General features: G+C 36.0%; 2 protein-coding genes across 5 annotated transcripts; one reads left to right on the top strand and one right to left on the bottom strand.

Moving 5' to 3' along the window:
- Positions 1–3,141: 3,141 nt before the first annotated feature.
- LOC132269452 (H/ACA ribonucleoprotein complex subunit 4) lies at positions 3,142–8,763 on the top strand. The gene is made up of 2 exons (XM_059770641.1): positions 3,142–5,129; positions 8,466–8,763. Exon 1 carries the CDS (start codon positions 3,290–3,292, stop codon positions 5,087–5,089), a length of 1,800 nt encoding a protein of 599 aa, XP_059626624.1. The 5' UTR covers positions 3,142–3,289; the 3' UTR covers positions 5,090–5,129; positions 8,466–8,763.
- A 10,850-nt stretch (positions 8,764–19,613) lies between these two features.
- On the bottom strand, positions 19,614–25,504 carry LOC132269451 (probable GTP-binding protein OBGM, mitochondrial). Of its 4 annotated transcripts, none has more exons than XM_059770638.1 (7): positions 25,187–25,504; positions 22,683–22,720; positions 21,996–22,494; positions 21,784–21,892; positions 21,398–21,480; positions 21,245–21,307; positions 19,614–21,080 (listed from the first exon to the last, which is right to left on the bottom strand). In XM_059770638.1, the coding sequence occupies exons 3-7, from the start codon at positions 22,125–22,127 to the stop codon at positions 19,839–19,841; spliced, it is 1,629 nt and encodes a 542-aa protein (XP_059626621.1). In that variant the 5' UTR covers positions 22,128–22,494; positions 22,683–22,720; positions 25,187–25,504; the 3' UTR covers positions 19,614–19,838. The 4 variants fall into 4 exon arrangements, with proteins under 4 accessions (XP_059626621.1, XP_059626620.1, XP_059626619.1 ...); XM_059770637.1 differs by lacking the exon at positions 22,683–22,720 and having other exon boundaries at positions 21,996–22,240; positions 22,366–22,494; XM_059770636.1 differs by lacking the exon at positions 22,683–22,720.
- Between the last annotated feature and the right edge of the window lie 1,373 nt (positions 25,505–26,877).

Genomic DNA, 26,877 nt, shown 5'->3' with positions numbered 1-26,877 from the left:
ATAGCCAGTTCTAAGAAACGAATTAAAAACTGCAACCACATCCTCCTGGACCAGGTTCCAATTGGATTGAAAAAATAAAGGGGTAAGGCCATCAGGCCCGGGTGCTTTGAAAGCTCCCATGGATGCTAAAACTAAATAAAGTTCATCAGAAGTACCTGGCTTAAGGAGCTCCGAATTCATCGCTGCAGTCATCTTTCTTTCCACCAAGGACCAAAATTTAATATCATTAGCAATCGGAGTGGAGCTGTACAAGTCTTTGAAGTATGTTGTTGATATATTTCGAATGTCTTCCTTAGAGTCACACCAAATGTCCGATGCGTCTTCTAAATCCATAATGGTGTTTTTTGGCCGACGAATCTGGGCTTTTCTGTGAAAAAATCTAGTATTGTTATCTCCATGTGAAAGCCAATCGATTTGAGATTTCTGTTTCCAATAAAGTTCCTCATCTCTTCATGCTTCTCCAAGCTCCTTTTCTAATTGCCATAATTCCTCTCTGGTACCTTCTGCCCCTCTCTCCCTTAACATTTCCATTCTGTATTGAGAGGATCTGATTTGTTCTTTGGAATTTGGACGTTTAAGCACACTCCATTTCTTTAAATTTCATTTGCAATTACGTAGTTTCTCTTGCACAAAAAATTGTTTAGGACTAACTACTGGGGCCTCCCATGCTTCCTTCACAATTCTATTGTAGTCATCTAACTTAACCCATCTTGCATCGAAATGCCATTGTTTTGTGATTTTGGACAGGGTGCATTTAGACAGATGAATAAAGCACAGTGATCAGACCCCAAGACAAAAGTATGGGTTACAGAGCTATTTGGAAATTTAGAAAGCCAAGCTCGCGTACATAGAGCTCGATCAAGCCTTGCCACAATGAAACCATTTCGTTCTTTGTTATTTCGCCAGGCATACGGATACCCTTTATACCCCAAGTCATGGAGTGCACAATCTTTAATTAACTCTCTAAAATTCTTTAGCATCCAGTTCTTCTTACGTAATCCTCCAAAGTGCAGCAGTGCTCATCCGCATACAACATTGAATTAAAATCTCCTGCTATCAGCCAACTTGGACCCAACTGAAATTGCAAACTACAAATATAATTCCACTGAGATGCTCTCTCTCCTTCCGAGCATGAGGCATAAACCTCTGTGAAAAACCACGGGGACTCACCACAAGCGCCAATGACTTTGCATGTGATTTGGAACTCGGTGAAGTCAATTATGTTAATTTCTCACTCATTCGAAAAGAAAAGGGCGATTCCACCCGACCTTCCCGTGGATGGAACAACAAATATATCGTAAGAATCCAAAACTCGCTTCACCCTCATCATCTTATTTTCTGAATTCTTTGTTTCCAATAAGCATATTATAGGTGGAGAATGAAGGTTGATTAGCCTTCTCAACTGGGAAATTGTCACGGGGTTCCCGCACCCTGACAATTCCACACCAATACATTCATTGCTGGGGTTGGGGCCACTTTAGGCTGGCTTCCTTCACCTTTTCCAGAGATGATTGAATTAACGTGACAAAAAAAATTTCTTGCTGCATTGACCCGTCCATAAAAGAGTCACTAACCTCATTGTTTTCCTTCTAAAAGACATAAAGAATTAGGACAGGCAAAGAGAAAAAGAGAAAAACAAAAAGTTTAAGCAATTACCCCCTTAATGGCTCATACACATCCCTCCTATGGTCCTCCATACAATACAATTATTTCACAAAAAGTAGTGAAATTTCAACCGAAATAAATTTTGATTAGTTATCTTTACAAATTATAAAATGCCAATCAAAATTTATAAGTTAGACAATTCACTTTGGCTATGTTTGGACTAAGATTACATTGGAATTACCATGAATCCAATTCAAAATTCACTGTTTGGATAACTTTGAAATTCAAGTGTTTAAATTCCAATTTCAATTTTATTGTTTGGATAAATCATTAATTTGAGAATTAATTTAAAAATAATTAAATAGTGTGAACACATATGCATAAAGGTATGTATATATAAAATTATACGCATACATATATAATATATAAGCACATAAACTTGTATGGTTTTACACTTCTATAAAACTAACATATATACACATATATAGATATATAAACACTTAAATTATAGACATTTGTATATACCTACATGTTTTTAAGAGAAAGAAGTGTCTACCTTTTTTCTTCATTTTTGTTATAAAAAGAGACGCAACATTACATGGATATTTTTGTTATATAGTTTTTATATCATGCATTATATTTTATGCATTATAGAATTACATAAATTTCATTGGGCTATATATCCACTCTGAATTTGATACGCATTCGATATATTTTCAAAATAATTGGGACCAAAGAGCAACCAAAAACCATTCCATATGCATTTTGATTTTTAAAAGGCATGCCAATCAGCTAATTTAATTATCCTGCCTCAGGCACACCCAATCTGCAAATGATGTTCTTTTTAAGAAAGATGACCAAACAAGAGCTAGCAACCACCAACCTCATCAAAATGAAACAAAATACAACTAAAACTAAAACTAATATCCCCAACACATAACTTGAACAAAAGGCAAGGATGTAATGAATTACACCAAAATGCAGACTAAATAAACAAAGCAACTTCAAAATGATCAAAACTTGCATTTTTTTTTTTTTTTTTTTAAGCTATGGTAATGAGCAAAACAATTTCAAGCAGCAGTGATGTAATGAATTACACCAAAAGCTAATCAGCCAGGAATCCCAGCAACACAAAGCAGACGAGATGGAATGAACTTCAAGTACTCAAGCAGAGCTAATAACCATGTAAAAAACACTAATCCAAATTCTTTTCAAAAGAGAGAAGAAAAAAACCAAGTGAGATCAATGAAGAAAGTCAGAGCATCATTACAAACGAAGGCTCACAAAGTGATCAATATAAAAATTCCATTACAAGGTAAACCCAGAAAATTAAACCTATAATTTTAAAGCTTTTCCCTAATAATGGGCTTCTTGGAATCGGATGGGCTCCTTCACGGCCCAAGTCTCTTCAAAAAGTGATTGAGTAGTATGGTGTCTGATCTCATGATCTGCAAGGCAAGCCCACAACTGAAGAAATTATTGTACACCCTAATACACCGAATCACATCCTCGCCTTCAAAACCCTGAACCCTAGCTTCTTCTACCACTACTAGCCTCCCCCATTTTAACTCATCAAAACTAAATGCCCCCAAAAAAAACCCTAACCCTATCAACCTTAATACTCACTTAGGCAAAAGCCTGAAAACGAAGCAACGAACTCTCTCTCTCTCTGCCTCTCTCAGCCATGACCGACGTCGAGCTCTCTCGTTCCGAGAAAAAGAAGAAGAAGAGCAACAAATCCAAAGATGAGGCTCAACCACAAGACCAGTCACAGACCGACTTCGATTACCTGATCAAGCCCCAGAGCTTCACTCCCTCCGTCGACACCTCTCAGTGGCCGATCCTTCTCAAGAACTACGACCGCCTCAATGTACGCACCGGACACTACACTCCTCTTCCCTCCGGTTACTCCCCTCTCAAGCGTCCTCTCGCCGAGTACATCAGGTACGGTGTTCTCAATCTCGACAAACCCGCTAACCCTTCGTCTCACGAGGTCGTCGCTTGGATCAAACGGATCCTCCGGGTCGAGAAAACGGGTCACAGTGGTACCTTAGACCCGAAAGTCACTGGAAATCTCATCGTCTGTATCGACCGAGCCACCCGTCTTGTGAAATCGCAACAGGGTGCCGGAAAAGAGTATGTCTGTGTTGCCCGGTTGCATTCGGCGGTGCCGGAGGTCGCCAAGGTGGCTCGGGCGCTGGAGACTCTGACCGGGGCGGTGTTTCAGAGGCCGCCGTTGATTTCGGCGGTGAAGAGACAGCTTAGGATTAGGACTATATATGAGAGTAAGCTATTAGAGTATGACGCAGATAAGCATTTGGTTGTTTTCTGGATATCTTGTGAGGCGGGAACGTATGTGAGGACTTTGTGTGTTCATTTGGGGTTGATTCTTGGTGTTGGAGGGCATATGCAGGAGTTGCGTCGAGTGAGGTCTGGTATTATGGGGGAGAAGGATAACATGGTGACGATGCACGATGTGATGGATGCACAATGGGTTTATGATAATTACAGGGATGAGACTTATTTGAGGAGGGTAATAATGCCACTGGAAGTGCTTTTGACTAGTTATAAGAGGCTGGTGGTGAAGGATTCCGCTGTGAATGCGATCTGTTATGGTGCGAAATTGATGATTCCAGGGCTGTTGAGGTTTGAAAATGATATTGAGGTTGGGGAGGAGGTTGTGTTGATGACTACTAAGGGAGAGGCCATTGCATTGGGTATTGCAGAGATGACGACGGCGGTGATGGCCACTTGTGATCATGGGATTGTTGCGAAGATTAAGAGGGTGGTAATGGATAGGGATACTTATCCGAGGAAATGGGGGTTGGGACCGAGGGCTTCAATGAAGAAGAAGCTAATTGCAGAGGGGAAGTTGGATAAGCATGGAAAACCGACTGAGAAAACCCCCTCAGAATGGTCGAGGAATGTGGCTCTCCCGACAGGAGGGGATTCTGTGGTTGCGGGCCTCGCAGCTGTGACTGAACCAGTTTTGGTGCAGGTAGAGGAGGTTGAGAAGAAAAAGAAAAAGAAAGATAAGGAAAATGGAGAGGAAGGGCGTAAGCGCAAGTTGGATGAAGTTGGAGGTGGTCCTGCTCCAGATGGTGCTAAGAAAGCAAGGGTTGAAGTTGAGGGAGCTGAGGAGGTGATAGTGAAGGGTGAGGGAGAGGTTGTGGAAGTGAAGAAGAAAGAAAAGAAAAAGAAGAAGAAGAAAGAGGGTGATGAAGCTGTGCCTTCTGATGTGGAGACGCCTAAGAAGGAGAAGAAAAAGAAGGATAAAGAGAAGGAACAGTCTGGCTCATCAGATGAGGAGAAATCTGAAAAGAAGAAAAAGAAGAAGAAGAAGAAGAAGAGTAGTGAAGATGCAGTGAATGGTGATTCCTCTGTTTTTCCAACAGCTACTACAGGGAGTGATGATGACGCAAGCAAAAGTGAAAAGAAGAAGGAGAAGAAGAAAAAGAAGAGTAAGGATGCAGAACAGGAGTAATGAAGAGACTGGACTCTCAGCTTTGATGGGGATAATTTCTGTATGTGTTTTCATCTTATTATCTATTTTGGCTCATTTTCGGCACAACAATGAGTCTTCAGCTTTGTGTATTTGAATGGTTTGTTGAAGTTATTTTATATTGAGATCAGCTTTATATTTATTACTGGTCATGTCTTTTGTGATATTGATTGTATCTAGTGTAGGAATTCCTATAATCAGTAAGTTATTTTCTTTACCTTGGGTTTTTCTGTTTTAAGACATTAGAGATGTTTGCATGTTTCAATTGCTATTAAATCAGTCACTTTATTTTATTATCAACCACAACAATGTTTTATAATATTGAGATTCTCAGTAGATATGCAGTTAGTTTATCATTTGAATCTATATTATTTGTTTTATTTATCTTCAAATATTCTATTGTGTTTTTAGTAATGCAGTAGGATTGATTTTTCAAAAGTTCAAACCTTTTTTTAAGTTTGAACAAAAGAGGAATAACATTCTGTTAGTTGTTGGATTTGTATTCTTTAGTTTGTTTATATCAGCTCAGAAAAATCGTTTGAATTCTCAAAATTCACTGCATAATTATTGTGTACGACTCAATCCCGGTCTCCCCTGCCTCTTTATTTCCTGTACAACATCCACTGACCATTTCTGTCTTCCTAGCATGCTCAGTGTATGCATATTCTTGAATTACTCTCCAAGAAAAACCCCTACAGTTCTGTTAGTTTCTTCATTCATTTGCCATGATCTGAACTCTTCCTTTTGCTCTCCGTTGTATCATGGCTTGGAATCCTTCGAATATTATCTTCTAGGACCTTCAAGCAATGGCTAACACCACCGCTGCCTTATTTTTAGTGACCAATCATCTTAGATAGTTCTCCAAAAATGGGAGATCGGTGATGGTACTACAAACTTTAGGGTTGATAAAAAAACATTCCCTCGTTGAGGCTCCTCCCCGTTGTAGGATACATAGTTGAAAATTTTCTGAGACCTTCGGACTCTCTTTCAATCCTACAGCAGGCTATACATGGTTGTAGGATACAATACATGGTCGTGACCACCGCACCGAACTCGAAAAAAATTGTATGGAATTTTGCAGTGCAGAGATTTGATTTGCTCTTGAAAACTCTCCTTTTAAACGGTTTCTTTTTGCTGATTCTTTGCTTCTCCTGTCTGAGCTTGAGTGTGTGTTGGTGTATTATCGGTGCTAATTTTAAGTATCCAAGTTGATTTAATTGAACTGAGTTCTGTAGACAATTTTATATGTTTGTAATATGTTATGAATTTGAAATTTTATATCTTTAAAATACACTATGACTACGTAGTGTTTCAAAATTATGATTGAATTTCTGTTTTATATGTTTTTGCTGGTTATATAGTTCATTGGATGTTCTGTGTGATGGAGGCAATTGCTTAGGGCTGCCTGTACCCATTCCCATATTTGATTTTCATGGTGTGCATTCGTTACTAAGGAAAGTGTTGTGCATATATGTCATCTTCAATCTGGGTTCTACCCCTGTAGTTTTCTAAACAAGTTTGTGAATTTGTATTCGGATTTCGAACTTGTAATGAGATTTTTCATTTTTAAGAACTCCTGAATATATGCGAAAATCTTCTTAGAAAGGAGATTGATGCAGCTCTTTTGGTTCCTTTAAGTTGAATTCATCACATTTTAGTTAAAAAATGAAACTAGTGTTCCTCTTGCAAAAATATTCCATTTTTAAGAATTTCCAACTTACATTAGCCACTTGTGATAAGAGGGGGGAAAAAGGAAAGAAAAAAAACTGGTGTTCCTTTTAAATGTTCCCTACCATACTTGTTTTGGAATTAGTTAGTGTTGATCCATACTGTAGACTTAATTATGTTGCTTCAGAGGGAACATTTTTTAGATTTCATTATTTCAAATATGGCTTAGATTTGAGCATTTCACTTGAATACTCTGACTTATAGTGACACCAGTTCGTTCTTGATTTCCTATGACATAGTGCAATGTTGATATAGTGTAAGGGACAATGTCTCTAAACTAGTGAAGCTCATTGATCTTCCCAAATTCCTCAGAAAATTTCTCATAAATGTTACTAGTCTTTTAGATGCCACCATACAAAACTTGGACTTGCTGTAGTAAACAAAAATTAAAGATAGATTTAACTTTCAGACAAATTCACATCAAAAGGCAAGTAAAAACCTATAAATGAGAGAACTTCATAAAAATTCCAAGAAGGAAAAAGATGAATATTATTCAAGACCATTAGAGCAAACATCACAGAATAAACATATTGCCTCTAATAGCAAATACAGGTGCACCTGCAGGAAAACAGGAAACCCAAAATTATCTCCAATGGTATGCATAAACTCAAAACTGTTCCTTTTAGCATGTTTGTATGTACCTTGTGACAGAAATTCCCAACTAATGCATTTAGCTAGAAGAGCTACTGAAATTTATTCCTCAATTCCTGTGGGAGTCGTTATTGAATTATATCATTTGCTCATATTATGCAGTACCTTGTAGTAACAATTATCCAGCCAAAGTTTTCTTCTCTAATACTCCTAAGAGCACTAGGCACCAGTCAAGAAAATGGGCAACGTTAGCCTAGTTTCTAACGGTGTTGAATTGGAAATGTTCGTTAGTATATTTGAATTAGCACTTCCTCTTTGATTGTGTTCTGTAAGCCTAGTTTCTGTCTGGAGGTTTTCTTTTTCTTCTTCCATTGCCTTCGTTTTTAAATGTGTTTTCTATTATAATATTTTCAATTCGTTCATTGAAATCATAGCTTTTTAGATGCTTGAGTACTTATTAGTTGATTGAAAAAGGAAAAAAAATTGACGAAGAAATATCTAATTGTTGAAACTAGCTGCTTATTAGGTTTAATTTTCTGGGTTTACCTGGTAATGGAATTTTTATATTGATCATTTTGTGAGCCTTCAATTGTAATGATGCTCTGACTTTCTTCATTGACCTCACTTTTTTTTTTCTCCTCTCTTTTGAAAAGAATTTGGATTAGTGTTTTTTACATGGTTATTAGCTCTGCTTGAGTGCTTGAAGTTCATTCCATCTCGTCTGCTTTGTGTTGCTGGGATTCCTGGCTGATTAGCTTTTGGTGTAATTCATTACATCACTGCTGCTTGAAATTCTCTCCTATAATTTTTACTTGCCTGCCTTCCCTTTTGGTGACGCCGAAGATAAAGTCTTGGCCAGTCTTAGTGTTGCTTAGAATCTCTTTTGCCATTTTTTGTTCTGTTTTGCTCATTACCATAGCTTAAAATTTTTTTTTTTAAAAAAATGCAAGTTTTGATCATTTTGAAGTTGCTTTGTTTATTTAGTCTGCATTTACCTTTGTAGAAACAAATTGTTTCATCTTCTTTCCTTTCTTTTCAGATTTGAACCAGGCACAAATATTCCTGGCAGTAGATCTATTGAGGTGGGATCAAATGAAGTTTGAGACATTTTGCGACCTTCAAAAGACAACGGATAATGATACTGTTGGGGATATTAGTTTTAGTATTAGTTGTATTTTGTTTCATTTTGATGAGGTTGGTGGTTGCTAGCTCTTGTTTGCTCATCTTCCTTTAAAAGAACATCATTTGCAGATTGGGTGTGCCTGAGGCAGGATATTTAAATTAGCTGATTGGCATGCCTTTCAAAAATCAAAATGCATATGGAATGGTTTTTGGTTGCTCTTAGGTCCCAATTATTTTGAAAATATATTGAATGCGTATCAAATTCAGAGGTGGATATATAGCCCAATGAAATTTATGTAATTCTGTAATGCATATAATATATTGCATGATACAAAAACTATTATAACAAAAATATCCATGTAATGTTGCGTCTCTTTTTATAACAAAAAGAACAAAAAAAGGTAGACACTTTTTTCTCTTAAAAACATGTAGGTATATACAAATGTCTATGTGAGTGTTTATATATCTATATACGTGTATATATGGTAGTTTTATAGAAGTGTAAAACCATACAAGTGTGTTTGCTTATATGTTATTATATGTATGCATATAATTTTATATATACATACCTTTATGCATATTTGTTCACACTATTTAATTGAACACTTGAATTTCAAAGTTATCCAAACAGTGAATTTTGAATTGGATTCATAGTAATTCCAATGTAATCTTAATTCAAACATAGCCAAAGTGACTTGTCTAATTTATAAATCTTGATAGATTGGCATTTTATATTTGGAAAATGATAGGGTCACCGAATGATTTCTCTTCCCGAATATGACAAGTCAGATTGTTTAAAATATGAAATCTTTAATCAAATGCTAAAAGTTTGCTAACAATGTAAAAAAGGGCTGGCTTCTCAATTACCCGAGAAACTAAAAAAAATCCAAATTGAAGAGGAAGAGTATTTCCACGCAATCTCTTGGAAGAAAAATCCAATAATCTAGTTCTGTGCTGAAAGAGAAGAAAAACTCTATAATCTTGGTCAGCTCTCCCCACAAGATTAAATGTATGTTTTTACATTTTTGCAATCTATTTTTTAACTTATTTATATTGCCTTTTTTATTTATTTATTTATTTTGATTAAAGATTTTGAAAGAGAATTGTGTTCCGTTATAAAATCAAAGAAAACCAATTATAGTTTTCAGAGGCTCCTCTTTGTTTCATCTATTCTGCCGTTCTACAAAGCAATCCTTGTTACATCTATTCAACATAGCAATATATGAAGATAAATAATATTACTTCATTAGAGCTGTGATTTTGGAGGTTTGGGAAAGTTCAAATTTGGCCTACTAAAAGCTTCGTTAAGTATACGAGAATCATGAGCAGATCTCTCCCATCCAACCGAAACAAATGCGAATTTCATATCAAATGAGCAAGTAGCCATCACATTTTGTGTACAATCTTCTTTACGTCCATGATATGCAAGTTGTTGATCGACTGGAATCACTGCATCAATATGCGTTCCATCAATTGCACCAATGCAACCCTACAAATTTTTTTTTTTTATGAAGTTAACAATGAAATAATGTTAAAAATATATAATAAAATATAATAATATAATCAATTATGAAAGAAGTACATAAATTACCTTAAAATGATATGAATAGCAGTTCTATCTATCAATATGTATGGCTAATATTTAGGATTGTTGCGTATATGAATAGTGATATCATCAAACAAATGAGGCACAATAATTAACATTGAGAATGTTACTAGGGCTTTCAGAACTATATTAAAATGCCTACTAATAGTCTCACCAGAGTGTTGAAATCGTTCTTGTAGCATCCTATTTCTTTCATTATGGCCAATTGTCATAAGGAATATGGCCATTTGTTCCTCTACTGAAATTTCACGACTATCTTTTAATAGATCATTTCGTTTGAGCTCTTGACAAAGCCGCAAAAATACATGCTTTTCCATGTGAAATAACTCATGACAACGCTTATGATGTCCAGCTAATACTTCCATTACAATTGATGTCCTGTATAATTTGAATTTCTACATGGCTCTTTCACAATATAGGTGGTGTGGTAATTAGTCGAAACACAAACTGCAACACCTAGTAATGCATCTGCCACCATTTCATTAAATTTGTCATCAGATTGAAAATTGTTGTCCGAATCCATGCTTAACTGTCACAATGAACGTCCTTCATCAAAATCTATACAATATACAAATTATAAATAACAAATAATATATAAGAACATGTATCACACATTTAGAAAGTCTAAAATAAAGCATTTCCATTAATAAATAAAAATAAAAATAACAACCTCAAATAACCACTCCAGTATCTTAAAACTATCAATTTATAAATAAAATAAAAAAATTAATGATAAAAATTACGTAATGGTAATTTTGAAAATAAATAATAAATTTTTTCAAATAAAAAACTATGGATGGGATGTCTTAGAAGCCATGTTTCGATTTTGAAGTCAACTAACTCATGCTCTCTGAGTGCCACAAATAGTTCTCGTAGTTCTTTTTGTAAAAACATAGTGTCGCAACCAAACATGTAAAGGTCTCCTCCTTTTGGTATTTCTGTCATTTGGTTCAACAAGTCTATGCACTCCTTGATTGTGTTACTTCCGCCAGCACGGTTAGAATTTGCTGCCCTAGATTCAACTGCATTGCATATTCTCTCAAGCATGTTGTTCATATTAGTTGTCGGAGTCACTTTTCGACGCTTCTCAGGTGGCGGAATGAAATCCTCTATTTTTTACGTGTACCATCATTCTCCCTAACACCACCAGTTTCTTAATTATTATCATATTCCCTATGTTCTTCTTCATTATGAAATATAGTATCTACGTCCATCTCTTCTTGAGTATCATGTGTATCGTGCTCAATTCGACAAGGTCTAGCATTCTCTTTTAGTAAAGTTCCTTGTGAAGGTCCATAACCGAATTACCTGTTGCTATCCCATCTTTAAATAGAGCTGTTAATTGATAAGAGTGTTCAATTCCCTTCTCACGAAACTTAGCTGCATCTGGATTGACCTGTTAACAAAATAATTTTTATCATAACATCTAATTACAAAATAGTGCATGCATATTCATATAATTAAACAAAACAAAAAAAAACGTATATACCTGCAAATAATTAGCCCACCAATCGTCACTAGCCACGACTTTATCTTTTTCATAATCCCATCCAAGCCCAATCTCTTCCCTTTTCAGCTTATACCATATATTCACTCTTTGTACTATTCCAATGATTTTTCATCTGTTTTTTGTCATATTTTTTTTCCAGTTCTCCTTTGAAAGTTTTGGAGTACATAATTCCATCCTCTTTTTTATTTATTTATTTTTTATTTTTTGGAAAATAAAGCAACTGACATTAAAGGATTAAAAGATTACAAGGTTTGGGCCGCAGCCCATTGCCAATTAATTACAAAACAGGCCTTCTTGGGCATCAAGGGCATAGGCCCAAACAGAAATAACCTAACACTTATTAACTATCAAAATAACTGTTAATTGAAGGGGCTATCCTAACCATCTCCGGTGAAATATTGCAGCCGGCAATACGGCTAGATTGAGCTAGTCTGGAGGGCGGGGAAGTGGTCTTCAACAAGACGGAGGGAGATTCCATTCACAGAGTATAATCCTCGATGTTGCGCAGTCCTTAAGGAAGCCAAGTCTGAGAATTGAAGTGATAGTAGAAGTGATTTTAGCCAGAACAATTCTCTGCGAATACTTCTCTTTCCTGAAGATTCTGTTGTTACGCTTTTCCCATGTGTGGTAGACAATTGAAGAAAGACATATCTTCCTAACCAGATTTCAAGGAGTATTGATCTTCCACATGAAGCTTGCAAGCAAAACCAGGTTGCTCCAATTTGTGATCATTATTGAGAAGTGACATTTATCTTTTATGAATCTCTAAATTGGAGAAATGAAGGGACAGTTGAAGAAGATGTGGTCATGTGATTCCATTGATGTAGAGCATAGGACACAAAGATTGTGGTGCTTAGCCATCGCTTTGCTGTCAAATGTTGGCAGTCTAGATTGGACTGCCAACCACATATTGAATTTCATTCTAAGAATAATTGGGGATTTCCACACCAGATTATACCAAGGTACCATTTCAAAATTCCCAGCCAAGTGAGCAGCAATGGGATTGAAGTTATATTGCCCAGTAGAAGATGCAGCCCATACCTTCTTGTCAATGGTTGTTGAACATGGAGGCTGTAAATGTATTAACACAGGGATGATGGCTGTGAGTGGCTGTGGGAACGACCAAGAGGACCCTTTAATGAAGTTGTCAAGAGTGATGGTATCATTAAGACCATGATCTGTAAGAACATTTGTAGGGAATCTAGTGCAAAGAGGACCTCTGGAGCCCAATTGTCCTACCAAAATGAGGTATCAACTCCATTACCAACTTTATGTTTTATCAATAATCTTGCTGGATGTCTTAGCTGCAAAATTTTCCTCCAACTCCATGAGCATGAGTGTGGAATCTTTAGAGACCAAATGTTTCTAGATTTTAGAAGGTGTGAATTACACCATTTGATCCAAATTCTATCCAAACTTCTACATTGCAGGTCCCAAATTAGTCTCATAATGCCTGCTTTGTTTGCTTGCTCTAAATTTGGGATGCCTAAACCCCCTGTAGTCTTAGGTCTACACACCTTATGCCATGCAACTTTAGAACAAGTTGACTTCATCTCAACCCCTGACCATAGAAATCACCTGAAAATTCTATTGAGTTCATCAATGACTCCTTTGGGAAGAATAAAAATGCTGCTCTAGTAAATTTGAGTAGAGACTAACACAGCCTTGATCAATTATAGTCTGTCAGCATAAGAAAGGGACCTAGATGTCCAATGTGAAATCCTTTGAGTGATTTTGTTGATTAGCTTGCTGCAATGTGAGGCCTTCAAGGAGGTTGTGATGAGGGAAACTCCAAGGTATTTGACCGGTAAATTTGCTGCCCCAATGCCAAGAAGTGAGACAATGGCTTCTTGAGTGCGTTCCTCAACTCCAGAGAGAAAAACTGAACTTTTAATGAGGTTGAGGTTTACCTCATGACCAAACATAGAGCAAAAGTGGTCAAGGGCACATTTTAGCACAGACACAGATGTAATGTCTGTAATACCCCTAATTTTGTAAAGGATATAATTGGAATTTACATTTTTATTTTTGTGCATTTTAGGTGCTTACGTGACTATATGTGTTATGTGGTTTCTGTTTCGTGTTTAATTGGTTAATTGTTTTCTTTACTTGGATTGGTTGTGTAATTGATTATTCTGTTTTTGTCTAATTATTTGCATTAATTGGTTAATTGTTTTTTTATGTTCTGTTATTTAATTAAATTAGTTTTAAATTTTTAAATGTTTTTGTTAGGTTAAATTATTAATGTATTTCATTTTAATGTAAATTAGGGTTTTAGTTTGATGGACCACGTTATTGGGCTGATTAGGGTTTAGTTGGGTGTCCATCTCTAATGCAAATAGGCGTAGGGTATATATGCCTATATATACTGTTATGAATCTGCTTAGGGTTAAAAGCACCAACCCTATTCACGAACAGTGAGCATATAGAGGGACGTGAAAACAGAGAGAGAAAACTGTAAGGAAAACAGAGGGATTTGTTGTTGAGGTTTCTACTGCGGATTAAAGGACGGGCCTAGGAGGAGGGAAGGTTGCACAATAGGAGATTGACAATGAATTAGACGTCGTCGGAAAACCTTAGAAGACGGCGACAAGGTTTTTATTCAAAGACCACAGAGGCAAGTTCTTTCCTTTCTCTCTCCCGTTGCATGTGTTCTGTGCATCCCTAGACAGTCTCTAGGGTTTAATTAATCAGTAACTGGGATTTACATGTTTACAATATGCTATATTGATGATCTGTAAGTGTTGAGTTAAATTCTATTACAGTTAGTGCATGTTTAGTTCAGTTCGTTTCTTTAAGCATGCTAAATTGTTATTGTTATTGGTTACTGTAATTGCTTCTAATCACTGTAAACAAACCATGGGGATGATACTAGGATTAGATAGGACTCCTAAGTTCAGTATAGAAGAAGAACAGAAGAGGTGGAAGGAGTCGAAGACGAGGCAGAAGGGCGTAGAAGTTGCAGAAGTGCAGACGGCTCTCAAAGGAGTGAGAGCCGGCTCTCCAAAAGAGAGAGCCGGCTCTAGGGCAAGGAGAGCCGGCTCCCTCTTGTGGGAGAGCCGGCTCTATGCAAAACACTACACAGTATGTGTAGTTCTGTGTTTTTTTTAACTTCAGGGGCTGTGGGGTGATTCTAAAGGTGTAAATGGGCTTCTAAGCAATTTTTAAATAAGCTATTATAGTTCCAGGATGGTTAGTCTCTGCAATTAAACTTACTTGATTTCAGAAAATTTAATGGTTTAATTGTATGTTGTCCATGGAAGGGAGGGATCTGACGGTATGTTGCTGTTCTAGCAAGTAGTAAGAGTTGGTATGATTATACTTTAAGATAAATGGATATAATATGCTTTGTTGGTTATATGAATTGTAATATATCAGTCCCTGAATTTTTGGATGATTTAATCACTGATTGTAAACGGATAGGGAATATTTAACTGCATATTGTGATGTTAGCAAGTTAAAAGGATTTGTATGGTTGTTCTTATATATAATAAATATAATTGAATATGATATGCTCTGTGGGTTTCCAGAATGATATTAAATCATTCTTTGACATAATTGACACTTTACTAATTGCTAATGTTGTCAACTGCCGGACTGTGTTTTAAGTTGGTTGAAATTTAAGTTAAATAAATTAAGTTATCAACTTCATAGATGGATTCTGGATTTTAACTAGATGAACTATTAAACTTTGTCTCGTTAATTACATGGACGAATTTTGGATTTTAACTTGATGAAACATTAAACTTTGTCTCGTTAATTACACGGACGGATTTTGGATTTTTAACTTGACGAATTAGTAAACTTTGTCTTGTTTAATTACATGGATGGATTTTGGATTTTTAGTTGATGACTTGTTTAAACTCTGTGTTTGTCAACTATATGGATACCGTGAACTTTATTTGATGTACTACTTATAATGTTGCATCATTTACGGATCATATGCATGGTATGTACCGATATGGGACGGTGACATACGGAGGGACGGATTAGATCAAAACACTAATTCCAACCCATTCATACATACGGAATGGATTAACTAAAACAGTTAAATCCTACATGGTTTCATATCCTGTCAACTAAAACAGTTGAACGACATACTGGATGGTTGTTTATATTTCTGCGTTAGGATGGATAGGGTTTTAACTAAAACGTTTAAATCCTGATTATATGTTGTGTCTTGACCAATGAACTATTGACCGGCACAACAATGTATTTGGAAGGAACTTATATATATAATTGGAGTAGGGATTTAATTAAAACATTTAAATCCTAATTTTATGTCGTGTCATGGCAACGAATCAGTTGAGCGGCACTACATTGGTTTGGATGGGAATTTATATATTTAAATTATGGTACCGCGATTTGAGCTTGAGTCTCATAGTCGACGATTAGGGTGCGTATATGTAGTATGATGCGTAGCTAGCTATGTTGGTTGAGGTATACCCTGTTAGGCTTAGGTAGTCATGCCCACTCAGGTGCGTATTGCATGTTACCTTCTATTTAGGTTGAGACCCTCAGCATAGTTAGTGAGAGTCCTGTAGTGTGGATATATATTTATCTATTACGGACTATATAGATATGTTTGAGACGTCTAGAATGTATCTGCGTATCGGGTCTCTGTTTGGATTGTAGTTAGGATAGAACTTGTTCGTGGGCCTGACCCACTATTATTTTTCAGGTAACGGACGGTTCCAGGTCTTCGAGCTTATTCGTGCTGAGCAGAGATGACTACTCATTCTACCGACGATGTAGGGGGGGTTCTTCATGGTTTAGCAGTGGACTTCTTTTTAGTTGTTCGCTTTCCAGTATTGGCTTTTGATTAGGGGTCCACCAGATGGATTCCCGAGTTATATTATAATTGGAGAAGTTGGATGTAACAGACTAGTTCTTATTTATAAGATTTATTCTGAAGTTTTTAATAAAGGATTTTCATTTAGTTTCTTTCCAGCGAATTTTATTTACTCATGTTTATCTTAATTATATTCTGTGTTCGATTATTGCTAATTTGATTGATATCCTCAAGTAATCGGGCGTGGGCCTGGCCAACCCGCATCCAGAAATTCGGGGGTATCACAATGTCCCCATAGCAAAACAAGAACAGGTCATCAGCAAAGGAAAGGTGTTTGATCTTTGGATCCTTGCATCTCCAATGATACCTAAAGGAGTGAACTTTGTCCACATAGTTTTTGATGATTGAGGAGAGAGCATCCATTGTGATTTGCAATGATGGAGGATTCTTGAGGTTGGAGGGAGTTGGTTTGGAGAGAGAATTCATGGTTTGAAGTGTTTACATTTCCAAAGAGAGGATCGGAGGACACTTGTCTTGCGGTGTTTGAAACTTCCATAATTCCATCCTTCCTTACTAAGGACAGTCCCTTTTTTATTTCCCTTTTAACATTTGATCATAGCATAATTATACAAAAATACTATGCAACTCAATATTCCAAATTGTTTTTCCCTTTTTTTCACTCTTTTGACTTTGCATTGATAACCCACCTGTTTCATTATTTGCCATCTATAACATAATATAACAAATTAGCTTGGACAATCAAAATGCATGGTACAACATGCGTGTTTGTGAGCAAGTTCGGCACAATGATAGGCTACAAACATGTAATGCATGATACATCCATAAATACTTATATGAATACATAAAAATAAAAAGAATTAAAGTTGCCCCCCATTTCCTATGTCCTCATTATAAGAGTTCATTTCATACCATAAAATCAATAATCTATAAAGAATTAAAATAACCTCAACTTCAATAAACAACAATTCAAAAGGGAAGAAGTATCAATCTTTGAACTATTTATTGGTGCAGATTTATCAATATTTAATCACCTTGTTATTTATCAAGTTTGTCCACAACAGATGGTTTTTTTTTTTTTTTTCTCTAAATGGAGGAAATTTTTTATATAAAATGGTTCAATAAATACAGGGGAGAACCGGGGCATACCCTCGCACGAAAGACGAAGAAGGCAGAGGAAAAACCAACATTAAACGCAAAACACATTAACAACCAATAGAAACACCAACAAAAACCCAAACACTAAAGACACAGTGCAGAGAAAACAACAAAAAATGAACAGAATGAAGAAATGAAAAGAATGAATCCCATCCTTTAGCTAGAAGGAAGTAGATCACAGCGTGATAACTTTCCCAAACTGTCCATGACATCACAAAGAGATTGAACCAAAACCAGGTCTCATGGCCCTCACAAGACACTTACCCACAGAGGCAGTGAACTCGCAAGGCATAAAAAACCACAAAGAAATAAAACAGCGCAACAACATCTATCAAAAAAATAAATAAAGTTTGTCACACTGTCAAGTTTTTTTTCTTTTTTGGACACACTATCAAGTTTGACAAATCAGTCAAATTGCAACAAATTACAAAAACAGAGACACATATCAATTATTATTATTATTATTGTTATTATTTTGATAAATAGAGACATGTACCAAATTCTACAACTTTGAAATTAGAAAAACCATTAAGTGTTATAGATCAATATATAAACACCTTGACAAAAATCCAATGATGATAACTAGCAAGAAAGAGGAGACAATATGTGATAATACACCTTCACAACATCAAAGTGACCGAAAAGTTCATGTCTTGAATATAAAAGGAAATAACATATTCAACAACAATGAGAATACTTTTGCAAAAAAAATGAATTGTGCTATGATGCACTTAAAAAATCATGTCTAACCTGAGTCCGAGTTTTGCAACTTATGAATTGTGTAGAGAATTTGCAGAAATTGAAAAAGCCAGGAAAGATTGAAAGGGAGAAAGATAATATATATAGCTGTACTATTTAGAGAATTGAAAATTTTGTTGAATAGGAATGTTAGTCCTAAATTTTGAATTTTTTTTGCCCGCATATTCCATAGGAATTTTAAACTTTCCATAGAAGACAAAACATGCCAAAACTCTTCATTGGTCAAAGAAATTCTAGAGATTGATAGAGGAACTTACTGAAACGATGATTCGATAATGGATTCTAGGGTAGTGGCAAATTGGGAATGGAGAATTTGATGAAAAATACTATGATTAGGAGTGTAGCAACACTCAAATTCATCTTCAAAATCCTAAATACATAATATTCTCCGGCAGGAATCCAAACACTTGTCGGCTGAGTAACTATGCGGAACTCCGGCAAGAAAGGAGAGCACGCTTCATGCGAATTTTCTTTTTCCCGTTAGTTCCTCATCTCCCCTGGCAGACATAGATTCCTCTTGTAATAAAATTGAGAACGAAGGTTAATTTGGAAAAAAATTATAATTTATAAGGTCAAAATTGTAACAAGCACTCACTTTTTGTAGAATTCCTTCCTTCGCTTAAAAGCCCGTTTTGGAGCCTCCAGAAGCCACGCCAAACACAGCCTTAGTATGTGACTCAGATAGAGGAGATGAAATGAGAAGAATTGAGAAACGGAAACCATAGTTATAATAGTTTTCGACTTAAATCACATCATTTTTTTAAAATGGGTGTTTTTTTCATGCTTCGCCCACTTTCTCTCTCAAGCTCTTGTACCTTAAGTTACATGTCTTGAAATAATAATGAAGAGGAAAGAAAAAAAAAAAAAAAAATAGTTTTATTTTGTCAACAATAAAAGTAAAATAATATATTTTTAATCCTAAATAAGAATTGAATTGTTATATTATTTTTTCGCCAAGAAGAATAGTATATGGCAGAAATGCAATGTGAATGATTCTGTACATGAGAATTCTAGACAGTAATTTGAATTATTATTATTTTTTTGTAAGTAAATTACACATGCATCCATTCGGTACATTGGAGATTCGAACTCTGTTAAGAGGAGGACATACCCCCACGTGGGCTAAGCCCATGGTTGTAGGTAATTTGAATTAATTGAACAACATAGCCAATTAAACTACGGAAAACTGGCAGATTACAGCACAATTACCAACCATATCTCCTAAAACCAAATGGAAAACTTTTGAAGTAGTTTTACAGAAATAACAAATTTTCAGTGGTCGGTCATGTAAAGAAGAAATCCACCACAATAAAGTTCTAATTTATCATCTTTCACATAACTCATCACATCTAAGCTCTGATGTTGATCCACAAATCATGTTGGTTGCAAAAATACTAATGTTTGGAGTATTATCCTTCAGTAATATAAAACCAGTATCAATAACAACCTAGTCAACTCTAATATCATCTAATCTCAGTCTATAAGGTTCATTACCACTAAAAAGCATCCTAAGACCATCTTTTACCTCTTCTATTCCTTCCTCCAGAACTGCACAAACTGGAAAAATAGGAACACCACCAGACAACCTTCTTTTTAATTCTTCATACACTTCTTCAGCCCCCGCCTCATCAATTTTGTTTGCCACTACCATGCATGGTCGATCTGATAAACCCTCTCGATAAAACTCAAGCTCCAAAATTAAATCTTTCAGCTGTTCCCATGGTGGGATTCCTTTTCCACCATCTAATGCAGCAGCCAAATCCAACACATACGCAAGAACCTTTGTGCGCTCTATGTGACGCAAAAAAGCATGCCCAAGTCCACGATTTTCATGAGCACCCCTTATCAGTCCTGGAATGTCGGCCACCGTGAATGAGAAGTCGTCATAATTTAAGTTCCCCAAATTTGGCCTTAAAGTTGTAAAGGCATAATGCCCTACTGTAGGCTTAGCCCTTGATATAGCACCTAGAAGTGTACTTTTACCCGCATTTGGCATCCCTACAAGGCCCACATCGGCAATGCTCTTTAGTTCTAACACGAGAACAACCTCAGAACCTGGTGAACCAATGCAAAGTGATTCAGATTCTTCAACATCGAACTCATCATCCCTTTGGACCCCATGCTTCATAAGATTATAGTTTTTAGGACCTTTTGGAGTGGACACATTACCTAAGCCACCCTCCCCTCCACAGGCAACAACTACCCGTTGACCTGGTTCTGTTAATTCTGCAATATTGTATTGGATATGTTCATCTTCCTCCAGTTCTTCTTCGCACTCTGCTTCGGACATATCACCATCAGCCTCAAGGCATTTCCACTCAACCACACCTTGTTCTTCTTCCTTCCACGAGTTTAAGCCTTCTGTTCGAGCTCTGTACTTCTTACAAGAAGGAGAAGAACGAGGCAGAGATTTAATCAATGAAGCTTGAGTGGCTTGTTTCACACTACTTGATTGCATCACAGTTTTCCCAGTACAAAAAGATGAACCATCAATGAAATCCATGGTTTCTACTACCTCTGCCCCAATTGTGTTAGTGGAAGTAGATTGCTGAGTGGATTCAGATGGATCGACCTCAAGTGTACCTGGAATTTCCCAAGGATCTAAAGCTTTGGAGGAACTCTTTTCAGCCAAGGATGGAGTTTCACCCCCTACAAGATGAATTACAGTGCCAACAGGAACTTGGACAACCTACCGCACAAGAAAGTCCTCAATGAATTAGGGTGTTCTAGAATCCAAAGGAGAAAAAAATCTGTTCACTTCTTGTTTAATTAAATGGCAAAAATAAAATAAAATAAAATAAAAGTGAGATGATGGAATCTAGCAAGGTAAACACAGAGCTAATGAATTTTGACCTTGTCCTCCCCTCGGCTTCCTATTTTATTTTTTGAAGTTCCATGTCCCCCCCTCTTTGCATTCTGCAGGACACCACAATTATTATACCATCAACTATAATTTCATATATGAAATGAGCTAATAATGGTGGAGAAGAGGAAAGATTAACATACAATGTGATGTTGCAGACTGCTAAGGTCCCACAATGCAGGTGAACATTCTAGTATCACATCACCCCCTCTTCCACCTTTCCCACCTACATTTAATCCACATATTGATGAAAAATAGGCAAGGAGCCAATAGAATTAAGATTACTATTTTTAAGTACTCTAAAAAATTTCTGAATGAAATTGGATTAACAAAGAAAAAGAAAAAAGGAAAAAGATACATGAAATCGATAAATAAGGCATAACCATGACAAACAATTATATTATGAAAAAAAAAAAAAGAATTCTGAACAATTAAGTGGATTAGATTCATTAATTAGATTGAACAAATGAACGAAAAATAAAACATCATCTGATTGTATAATGATTGTAATTATGTTAGAGCCACCCACCATCAGGTTTACCACGGCGTTCATGTCGGCTACGGCGAAAGCTGGTACAACCATTGCCGCCATCACCTCCTTTAGCCCATAGCCTAAACCGGTCCACCATTTTTCGCTCCTGCAACAAACCAAAGAAAACTATATTAATAAAGCAAGAATATTTAATAAACATATACGTGTATGTGTGTGTATAGAGAGAGAGAGAGAGAGAGAGAGAGAACCTGTAGAGGAGCAAGCTTTGACTTTGCGAAAGGAGCATCTGAGAAAGAATGGGATTGGAGAAGCCATGTTGATTTTGAGAATTTTCTCAAAGAGTCTAAATGCCAAAGGGAATTTGCACAACGTAACAACATCTCGTTTTTCCTCAACTCTTTAGGTTCCCCAAAACATGTTAATTAAAGGCTCTACTAAGTCCCAAAATTCACTTTACAGTACTTTTAGTTTATCCAGACGATTGTAGCCCTCCCTAGGAAATTTAAAAAATAAAATCAAAAATCAAAAACAGAAAGAAAGTAAAAGAAAAGAAAAACGCAGATGCTAGTACTGGGCGTGCTGGTCTAGGAGGCCTATTTCAAGGAATGTTATGATTACATGATATAAATATGCAGTTCCAAGCAAGGTTCTTATGCATAGACCACATAAATGTCTCAATTCCTTATAAGTCCCATTCAAGTTGACTTGACTTGAGCCGTTCAAATTCTTCATTGCATTACTAATAGTCTGAAACACAGAAATAAAAAAAATTAAGCTTAAATAATAATATTTAAAAATGAGAAAGAATACACCTACCCCCTTCTCAGATAGAGAGAGAGTACTAAATCCTATAAACATTTGAAAATGCATTCATACGCAAAATAAACTCAATAAATAATATTTTTAATGAAAGAAATTGATCTTGTCAGTCTTACATAACTACACACCCCTTCTCTCTTCCTCTCCACGACACCTACCATCACCAAGTAGCAAAATGAAGACTAACAATTAATCTCTCAATCAAACTACCAACAACACAATTAATAAGCAATATTGAATAAAGAAAAATTAAACCCATATATATATATATAATATATCAACACAGTTATATGAAGCAAGACAACCATAGAACTCCACAAACCAAGCATTAAAAAAAATTGAAAAATGATGAGCATCAATCATTATCATCCCAATCGCTTAGAACTCCACAAATTCGGAACTTTAAAATAAAATAAAAAAACAAAAAAAAAACCATGAAGAATATCATCATCCCAGTTCTCATTCAAATTGACTCCATAGTTCACCAATTAATCACCAATTTTCATCTTCTTCTTCACAAGCTTCAAACCCATTTTCATCTTCTTCTTCCCAGGCTTCAAATCCATCAATCCCCCGATTCACCAAGAGAATACAAAGCTATAGGGAGAAAGAGAGAGAGACCTACCTTTATGTCACCTCTGGAGTCCAGGACGGTGCAATGGATTGTCATTGTAGATCTGTGTAGTTGCAGAAGTGCGGCTGTGTTTTTGGGTTTTCTCATTGACCCTTTAACAGCTTTATAATCCAATGGGTGAGATGAAACATCATATATCCATGGCTGAGATGAGAATATGATTTGGGCTAGCGGACTGTTTAATTAAATGGACTTTGTTTGTTAATGGGGCTTATAAAAACCAAGTATTAATTCCGCCAGTATAAAATATATATATTTGGGCTACACTTATATATATGGGTTGGGGTTTTATATATTATAATTTAAATATAATATATTTTTATATAAATGAGCCTGTTCACAAGCTCACGAGCCGAGCTTTTAACAAGCTGAGCCCAAGCTATTCATGAACAACTCGGTTCATTTTCAGCCCTAGGCGACGGTGGTTGGTGGGGAAAATGTCCAAAGGTTTAGGTTCATAAGTTTTGATGGCTGCAAAAATAACCCATCGGCTTTGGATTAATTGATATACATACACACACTGGTTGGTGAAGAGAAATACTGATGGTGGTGGTGACAGTGAATGGAAAGATATGGTGGCGGCGACTGTGGCTGATTAAATATGGTGGCAGCCGGTGGATAGAGGGGGGGGGGGGGGGGGGGGGGGGGGGGAGTATGGGTGGGGGAGTGGGTAAGAGACAGGTCGTCATAGTTTTATCCAAATTTAATTAGGGCAAACCTCAAGTGAGGTCAGTGTATTTAACCCTATATAAGAATACTTAGTCAAAACATGGTTGTCAGCAGCACCTTACGTCAAAATATTTATTCATTGAGAAACTATGTATAATTAGGAGGTTTGAATTATGATATGAAAAAAAATAATAATAATAAAAATAAATAAATAAATAAAGTGGAAGAAGAAAGAGCAGGGAATTGGTTTGGCTGACCCCATTCGATTGCAATCAAGGCATTGATGATGATGACAACAACAATAATAGTTGCCAATACCTAAAAATTATGAAAAATAAAAATAAAAATAAAAAAATTTACTGACTCTAAATTTACTCCAAAAGTTCAACCAAGGGTTCTACTTCAAAATTAATTGACCTGAAACGTACTACATAGTGTTTGTGTCTAGGAAGAAAATTAAGGAAAAGGGAAGGGAAGGGAAGGGCAGTATTTAATTTAGGTTTTTACCAAAATCATATGTTCTTAGGCTGTTCAGGAAGATTTTTAACGCAAACAATGCTAGCAAAGATTCAAAATTTCATTTTTATATGAAATTTCCAAATGCAAATGTTAATACTGCTGGACTGTTTTAAGGAAATCTAGAAGTATTTGTATCCACAATAACATTTATCTTGAAGAGAAATGTTAAAAAAGTTTTATACCCCTCGTTTGAATTTATCCAAAATCACACCTTTCCACCCTTGCACATGCCACAAACCCCTTCTTATATTCACAATAGTGCTCAACCTTATACAATCATTCACTCAATTCAAACTACTTTTTCAAGAATTTCAACAAACAAGACAAGAAAAAAAAAAAATTCTTCTCCTTTTTTGATTGCTAAATAACAAAGCGAAAATTAAACCTTTGCTAAGCCCATTTTGATTGCTAAGAAAATCAGCAGACATAAACCCTCAAAAAAAAAAATTCCCTTCAACTGCCGCCTGGCGATCTAATAATTATGATGCAGTTCTTTGGAGGGTTTATGTCTGCTGATTTTCTTAGCATTTCCTTAATTAAGCTTCTAACAAAAACTGGCACATTTGAGAGATTCAGAAGAAACTCCACGAATCAAATAATTCATGAATCAAATTGAGAACGAATTGAAATGAAACTAGTATATTACAACAAAAGGAAAGCTTTTGTACCTAACATTAAAACCCTAGCCTCTAAAACCCAAAATTCCAAATTCCTTCGGGTATTATACATACGACCTATATATTTGGCATTGGATATTACATACGAATATATAGAGATGAAAGAGACAAATAAATGTACCAAATAGAATGTAGCTTCGCTTCAATTCGCAACGTGACGGCCGTGAAGTAGAGAGAGAGAGTGGTGAAGTAGTTTAAGAGAGAGAGAGAGATAGGAGAACCAGGTCGTGTGAGAAAGGGGAGGCGGGCTTTTAGCGGCGGGCTTTTCAATCAATATTTTACGCACCAAGACCTCAAACGGATGTGTTCCGACCGCTGCGACTGCGTTGCCATAGGGCATGTAACCGGATTCTGAGTTGAGTGTCCCGGGTTAACGGCTCGAGAATACTCCGTTAAACCTGGATATTTGTTTCGCTCTCTGGCCAGGCTTGTCCTTAGGTTGGGTTTGTTATAGCCTTCTATTGGGCTTGGGTCACCGGAATAATGGTTTGTAATGGTCCAAGGCCTTTTTGTTTTCTCTGTAATTATTTTTCTTATTAATATACAAACTTGCTTAATCTTTCTAAAAAAACAAAGGGACATTTCTTTTGGCTTTTCTTTTTCCTTAAACAAAAAAAATTTAAGCTCGGAGAGATTAGAATAATTCATTAAAAATAAATAAAAAAATTATACTTGTGGATTTGGGAAGATAGTGCAAAAGCAATGCAGAGGGCAAGATGAACAGTACTGTGGAGTGGTGTAGGCTACCCATCTAAGTCTGAAAAACCTAATTCACCGGCAACAACAACAATACTGTCAAATCAAATATCGCGTCAAAGTCATCTCTATTTTCTTTTCTTTTCTCATTCCCATTCAAAAATTGTGTGTGCATGTGTTAAGTGGCAATGGGCAGACTGACGAGACCTACTTGTTTGAATACCTTATCATTTTTGTATGTACGCACTCCTCCTATACATGTATACGTGTTCAAGCCACCCATGACCCAATAATCTTATGACTTTTGTCATATCTTCTTGGCCAACTTCTCTAACCTGATCCACAAATTAACCAATAAAAAATGGAATGAATTATGGAGCTACAAACATAGAAAATTGATAATCTTGACAGCATTCCAAGGGTGAAAACTCCCCCCTTCATTCCCTGAGTTATATTACTCCATCTATCACATATTAGTTGTTCATATAAAAAAATTTAACTCGCTGTCACTTTTTATCTTTGAGTCATTTAAAATTATTTTTTTATCATATTCCTTTTATATACTTATATACTATCTATGTGCCATATTAGATGTCCCCTTTGAAAACTTTAACTCATAAAAATTGTAAGTCAAACTTTTTGAGGTGGACATCTAATGTGGACGGAGGTAGTAGATAAGTGAATCTAATAGATGAGGACACAAGTTTTTAGTGAGGAATTTCTCAATAGAGATTTGTTCTTAAAAATGTAGGAGCATTTTCTTTTGTCTCAAACTTTCAATTCACTTATGATGCAGGAATGGAATGAAATGTCAATTTCAATTATTTTTTTTTATTTGAAATACAATTTAAAATGAGAAACAACTAAACATATGGAATGACTCTAAATAATCGTTCCATTCCCAAATAATTTTTTTAAAAAATATTAAGTTCCAAAATAACTCTCATATTCTAAGTTTAAAAACTACCACCACCACTAATGCAACCACCTTCCACCACTGCAACTTCCATTGCCTTTCACCACCATCATTATCACCAAGACCATCACCATTACCACCACCACTGCCACTTCTGTCACCACCATTGTCACCTTCCACCACCACCACATACACCATTG

This window comes from Cornus florida, unplaced genomic scaffold (assembly GCF_030987335.1).
Source record: "Cornus florida cultivar Cherokee Brave unplaced genomic scaffold, ASM3098733v1 CherokeeBrave_3.0.0_Hap2_Chr08, whole genome shotgun sequence".
Classification (NCBI taxonomy): Eukaryota; Viridiplantae; Streptophyta; class Magnoliopsida; order Cornales; family Cornaceae; genus Cornus; species Cornus florida.
Note: the sequence above shows the minus strand (reverse complement) of the source record. Positions and strands in the feature narration are given on the sequence as shown.